The sequence below is a fragment of the Silene latifolia genome, unplaced genomic scaffold (assembly GCF_048544455.1).
Source record: "Silene latifolia isolate original U9 population unplaced genomic scaffold, ASM4854445v1 scaffold_198, whole genome shotgun sequence".
In the NCBI taxonomy this organism is placed as follows: domain Eukaryota; kingdom Viridiplantae; phylum Streptophyta; class Magnoliopsida; order Caryophyllales; family Caryophyllaceae; genus Silene; species Silene latifolia.
Genome location: NW_027413161.1, coordinates 264,585 through 271,843, shown reverse-complemented (window position 1 = coordinate 271,843; position 7,259 = coordinate 264,585). Strand labels below are relative to the sequence as shown.

Here is a 7,259-nt window from a genome sequence, read left to right as displayed (position 1 = left end):
TTAACAAGGACTAATAATTCACACAACGAGTCACAATGACTAATGAACTAGATCAAATAAATTACACTCCGTTTTACAAGCACTAATAAACAAGGACAAATGATTCACACAACGAGTCACAAGGACTAATTAACAAGAACAAATGATTTAAACAACAAGTCACAATGACTAATGAACTAGAACAAATGATTTACACAAGGAGTCACAATGACTAATGAACAAGGACAAATGATTCACACAACGAGTCACAATGACTAATTAACAAGGACAAATGATTCACACAACGAGTCACAAGGACTAATTAACAAGGACAAATGATTCACACTACGAGTCACAAGGAATAATTAACAAGGACCAATTACTCACACAACGAGTCACAATGACTAATGAACTAAAACAATAGATTTATAGAACGAGTCACAAGGACTAATAAACAAGGACAAATGATTCACACTACGAGTCACGAGGAATAATTAACAAGGACAAATGATTCACACAGTGAGTCACAATGACTAATGAACTAGAACAAATGATTTAAACAACAAGTCACAATGACTAATGAACTAGAACAAATGATTTACACAAGGAGTCACAATGACTAATGAACAAGGACAAATGGTTCACACAACGAGTCACAATGACTAATTAACAAGGACAAATGATTCACAGAACGAGTCACAAGGAATAATTAACAAGGACAAATGATTCACACAACGAGTCAAAATGACTAATGAACTAGAACAAATGATTCACTCAATGAGTCACAATGACTAATGAATAAGGACAAATGGTTCACAATGAGTCACAAGGACTAATTAACAAGGACAAATGATTTACACAAGGAGTCAAAGAGACTAATGAACAAAGACAAATGATTTAAACAACGAGTCACAATGACTAATGAACTCGAAATAATGATTTAAACAACGAGTCACAATGACTAATGAACTAGAACAAATTATTTACACAACGAGTCACAAGGAATAATGAAAAAGGACAAATGATTCACACAACGAGTCACAAGGACTAATTAACAAGGACAAATGATTCACACAACGAGTCACAATGACTAATGAACTAGAACAAATGATTTAAACAACAAGTAATAATGACTAATGAACTAGAACAAATGATTTACACAATAAGTCACAAGGACTAATGAACAAGATCAAATGAGTCACACTACGAGTCACAAGGAATAATTAACAAGGACAAATGATTCACACAACGAGTTACAATTACTAATGAATTAGAACAAATGATTTAAACAACAAGTCACAATGACTAATGAACTAGAGCAAATGACTTACACAAGGAGTCACAATGACTAATGAACAAGGACAAATGTTTCACACAACGATTTACAATGACTAATTAACAAGGACAAATGATTCACACAACGAGTGATGCAGGAGCATTGATGGACAATGAAAATGAAGTACTACTTAGCCGAAATGCAACTCATTTAGTCGAAGGCTTCAAGATTGGGTCAAGTTATTTGACGATGCTCACTTGGGTGGATAAAGGCCCAGAAGTACACGGTTAATCCAAACCGTGTGGATTACTAGCTGGTCCGAAATTATTAGTATTATTTAGCTAATTAATCTATTACAAATAAAATTAGGAAAACCTATAATTTCCTAATCCTAGCTGAAGTCTTAGTTTCTTTTTTCAGATTATTTGTTTCCTAATTAGTTAAGGAAATTAGTTTGCTTGTTGTCCAAGTATGATTAGGTTTTAGGTTACTATAAATTAAAGCCTTGTAACCTAATAACATTCAGATTACAGACTTATAATAAAACTTCCAGTTTTATGCTTTGTTCGCCATTCTTGCGAGATACACGAACCCTACCTTGCGAGGTTGCCTTTGAGTGATTCGAGTGATTGCCTTGCGAGGTGCTGATCAAGATTCACCTATCTATCTTGTTCCTTAAATCAATTCTAACGTTTTACCTTCTGTTTACCTATTTAAAAATCTGTTATTACATCAATTCTACGGTCAGATTACAACAATTCCGCTGCATATTTTCTAACCTACAGAATTCGCCTTAAACAGATTAATTCTGTATCAAAGTGGTTACCAGAGCTTAGGTTTTCGATTTATTGCTTAATAAATCAGTCTTGGGAGAAGATGGTGAATGGAGAAGGAGATAAACCATGGAAGGAGGATATGGATGCAATTAGAGCAGAGATTGGCCAGATTTCTTACGTAGTAAAGAGCATAGCTACGGATTTAGCCAGAAAAAAGAAGAAGAAATTGAACGGGTCAGAGTCAGACACCCAATCTGAATCTGAAGAGGACGGACAGCCAAAATCAACCAAAAAAACGAATGATGATGATAGAGGCCTGAAACTCGACATTCCCGAGTTTAACGGAGATGGAGATGCTGAAAAATTTTTGGATTGGATTCGTCAGGCAGAGAGGATCTTTGAATACAAAAATTATGATGAAAACAAGCAATTCAAGGTGGCTACCTTAAAATTGACCAAGTACGCATCTTTGTGGTACGAAAACATGAAGAGGCAGCGTAAGAAGGATAGGAAGCCAAAAATTGAAACATGGGATAAACTCAAGAAGCACCTCACAAAGAGATTCCTTCCTAGAGACTATGAGCAGGACAATTATCTAAAACTAACATCTCTGTCACAAGAGAGTTCGAGTGTCTCTGATTACATAAATGAGTTTGAAAAGATGAGTATCGTATGTGATCTAGAGGAAAAGCAAGAGTTGAGGACTGCACGATTCATTCGTGGTCTCAACACTAATTTGGCGCAAAGGGTGGAAATTCAACATTATGATAACTTTGATGATGCTTGCAGATTGGCTCTTAAATTTGAGAAGCAGGATAAGAGCAAGAAGTCCTATACTCGTGACTACGCAAAGAATTCGAGCACATACTCGAAATCAGCCGCTACCACATCTAGTAGCAAGGAACCACGACATGAGGATCCTAAAGATAAAGGAAAAGGCACGGTGGTGGAAGCTAAGGAGACACGGTTGAGGCGTTGCTTCAAGTGTCAGGGATATGGGCACATTGCCAATGAATGTCCGCAAAGGAAAGCTCTGACAATTCAAGAATTGATTAACTTAATTCCAAATTTCGTTGTCCCAGATTCTGAATCGGGGCCTATTGATGTCGAAGATGAGAGTGATAGGGAAGAAGTACATGAGGTGGAGCCTTACAGTGACGAGGATAAAGAAGTGTTGGTGCTTAGAAGCCTCCACACCGAGGCTGCCCAAATTGAGCACGAGCAAAGAGAGCAATTGTTTCATTCCCGTTGTAAGGTAAACAGTCGGATTTGCACTCTTATTATTGATAGTGGTTCTTGTACCAATGTTATAGCTAAGGATGTCGTTGCTAAACTGAAATTGCCTACTAAGAATCATCCTAAACCATATAAATTACATTGGCTTGATGGGAATAATGGAGTTATGGTAAAGAAACAGGCTTTAATTTCTTTGCAATTGGGACCGTATAAAGATGAGATATTATGTGACGTAATCCCGATGAATGCCTGCCATATTTTGCTGGGTAGACCGTGGCAATATGATAGGAAGGTGGAACATGACGGACGAAGTAATGTCTATGTTGTCTCTAAAGGAAAAGCTAAGTATCATTTGAAACCATTGTCGCCAACCAAATATAACAAACCTATTGCAAAAGACAGTTTGTTTTTGAATGCTAATGAGGCCGAGGAGGTTGTAGCGAGAGGGGAACCAGCATACCTACTGGTTGTTCGAGAGATGAAAAAAATGGAGAGTAATGATGCGAGGATTCGGGAGTTATTAGTTGAGTTCAGTGATGTGTTTCCCGACGAGTTACCTGATGGGTTACCACCAAAGAGAGGGATTGAGCACCAAATTGACTTACTTCCAGGGGCTGCATTACCTAATAAACCAGCCTATCGATGTAATCCCGAAGAGGCTAAGGAATTACAGAGACAAGTGCAAGAACTGATAGATAGAGGTTATGTGAAAGAAAGCTTGAGCCCGTGTGCTGTACCAGCTCTTTTGGTACCGAAAAAAGAGGGAACTTGGCGAATGTGTATAGATAGCAGAGCCGTGAATAACATCACTATTAAATACCGTTTTCCTATGCCAAGACTTGATGATATGCTAGATGAACTTTCTGGTTCATGTGTGTTTTCTAAACTGGATTTGAGGAGTGGATACCACCAAATGCGGATTCGTGAAGGGGATGAGTGGAAGACAGCGTTCAAAACGAAACAGGGATTGTATGAGTGGCTTGTCATGCCGTTTGGATTGTGTAATGCACCTAGTTCGTTTATGAGACTCATGAATGAAGTGTTAAGGCCGTTCCTTAACAAGTTTGTTGTTGTCTATCTTGATGACATTCTTATCTATAGCAAGAGTGAAGAAGAGCACAAGCTCCATCTTAGAGCTGTATTTGAAGTCATGAGAACGCAGAAGCTGTATGGTAAGCTCGAAAAGTGCACTTTTATGGTGCCGAGTGTTGTTTTTCTTGGTTACATTGTAGGGAAAGAAGGAGTAAGCATGGACCCATCCAAGGTCGAAGCTATTCAAGCCTGGCCAGTGCCTAAATCCACGACTGAAGTCCGTAGTTTTCATGGTTTGGCATCGTTTTATAGGCGTTTTATCCAGGGGTTTAGCTCAATCATGGCTCCAATTACCGAGCTAACCAAGAAAGGGGAGTTTGTTTGGACTCCGAGTGCTCAAAAAGCATTTGAAGAAGTGAAGAAAAAGTTGTGTTCTGGACCTGTTTTGGCGCTGCCCAACTTCGAGAAATTATTTGAAGTCGAGTGTGATGCGAGTGGCGTTGGGATTGGTGCCGTGTTGATCCAAGAGAAACGACCCATTGCTTATTTCAGTGAGAAACTTGGAGGTGCAAGGCTGAACTATTCAACCTATGACAAAGAGTTTTATGCCATTGTACGAGCATTGGAGCATTGGAGTCATTATTTGCGTCCAAACCATTCGTGCTACATTCTGATCACGAAGCTCTTAAACATATTCATGGACAGCAAAAATTGAACATAAGGCACGCGAAGTGGGTCGAGTTTTTACAGTCATTCACGTTTTCATCCAAGTACAAAACAGGTAATTCTAATATTGTAGCTGATGCATTATCTAGAAGACACTGTTTGTTGGTTGAATTAGATGCAAGATTGTTGGGTTTTGAGCATATTAAAGAGTTGTACAAGGCTGACCCGGCATTTGCTAAAGAGGTGATTGAACCTACTGGACTTTATACAATGCAAGACGGATTTTTGTTTAAGGGAAATCGCCTTTGCATTCCACAAGGGTCAATTCAGGAGTTGATTATTAGAGAAGCTCACGGAGGAGCTTTGGCTGGTCATTTCGGTTCGAACAAGATATACGACATTGTAAGTGAACATTTCTATTGGCCCAAGATGAGTAAGGATGTTCAAGAAATTGTGGGCAAGTGCGTTGTGTGTCAGAAAGCAAAGAGTTCGTTTGTCAAAGGGTCAGTTTACGCCTTTACTCGTGCCAAAACAGCCTTGGAGCGAGGTGAGCATGGATTTCATACTTGGTTTGCCGAGAACACAAAGGGGTAAGGACTCAATCATGGTTGTTGTTGATCGGTTTTCAAAGATGGCTCATTTTATTCCTTGTCACAAGACGGATGATGCTACGAATGTTGCTGATTTGTACTATAAGGAGGTAGTCCGTTTACATGGTATTCCCCTTACTATTGTCTCAGACCGTGATGTGAAGTTCCTTAGTTATTTTTGGAAGACTTTATGGCGTTTGATGGGTACAAAGTTGCTGTTCAGTACTTCGCACCATCCTCAAACAGATGGGCAAACGGAGGTCACTAATCGTACCTTGGGAAGTTTATTGCGTGGCCTAGTGAGCAAGACTACGAAGGATTGGGATACTAAACTTGCACATGCTGAATTTGCGTATAACCGGACTCCATCGGTGACTACGGGGGCGTGCTCCATTCGAAATTGTGTATGGCATTAATCCATTTTTGCCTATTGATCTAGTTCCAATTCCGAAGAAAGACCTTATGAGCTTTGAAGCAAAGGAGAGGCAGGCTACATTTCTGAGGACTTGTGAACAAGTTAGAGCCCAAATTGAGAAATCGAATGCTAAATACAAGGAGAAAGCCAATAAGCATCGAAAACAGCCCGTGTTCAAAGTAGGGGATCTCGTGTGGCTTCATTTAAGGAAGGAGCGTTTTCCAGCTAAGCGAAAGAACAAGTTGATGCCGCGAGCAGATGGCCCATTCAAGGTCATAGATTGCTACGGTTCGAATGCTTACAAGTTGGAATTACCAAGTGAGTACGGTGGTGTGAGTGCAACGTTTAATGTTGGTGACCTGTCCCCATATCTCGACGACGACAATTTGAGGTCAAATTCTCAAAAAGAAGGAGAGAATGATGCAGGAGCATTGATGGACAATGAAAATGAAGTACTACTTAGCCGAAATGCAACTCATTTAGTCGAAGGCTTCAAGATTGGGTCAAGTTATTTGACGATGCTCACTTGGGTGGATAAAGGCCCGTAAGTACACGTTAATCCAAACCGTGTGGATTACTAGCTGGTCCGAAATTATTAGTATTATTTAGCTAATTAATCTATTACAAATAAAATTAGGAAAACCTATAATTTCCTAATCCTAGCTGAAGTCTTAGTTTCTTTTTTCAGATTATTTGTTTCCTAATTAGTTAAGGAAATTAGTTTGCTTGTTGTCCAAGTATGATTAGGTTTTAGGTTACTATAAATTAAAGCCTTGTAACCTAATAACATTCAGATTACAGACTTATAATAAAACTTCCAGTTTTATGCTTTGTTCGCCATTCTTGCGAGATACACGAACCCTACCTTGCGAGGTTGCCTTTGAGTGATTCGAGTGATTGCCTTGCGAGGTGCTGATCAAGATTCACCTATCTATCTTGTTCCTTAAATCAATTCTAACGTTTTACCTTCTGTTTACCTATTTAAAAATCTGTTATTACATCAATTCTACGGTCAGATTACAACAATTCCGCTGCATATTTTCTAACCTACAGAATTCGCCTTAAACAGATTAATTCTGTATCAACGAGTCACAAGGACTAATTAACAAGGACAAATGATTTCACACTACGAGTCACAAGGAATAATTAACAAGGACAAATTACTCACACAACGAGTCACAATGACTAATGAACTAGAACAATTGATTTACACAACGAGTCACAAGGACTAATAAACAAGGACAAATGATTCACACAACGAGTCACAAGGACTAATGAACAACGACATA

General features: G+C 38.9%; 1 protein-coding gene across 1 annotated transcript; it reads left to right on the top strand.

Moving 5' to 3' along the window:
* The first annotated feature begins 2,131 nt into the window (after positions 1-2,131).
* Positions 2,132-5,559, top strand: LOC141638206 (uncharacterized). The gene is made up of 3 exons (XM_074447609.1): positions 2,132-4,236; positions 4,369-4,912; positions 5,005-5,559. The coding sequence occupies exons 1-3, from the start codon at positions 2,132-2,134 to the stop codon at positions 5,557-5,559; spliced, it is 3,204 nt and encodes a 1,067-aa protein (XP_074303710.1).
* Positions 5,560-7,259: the final 1,700 nt, after the last annotated feature.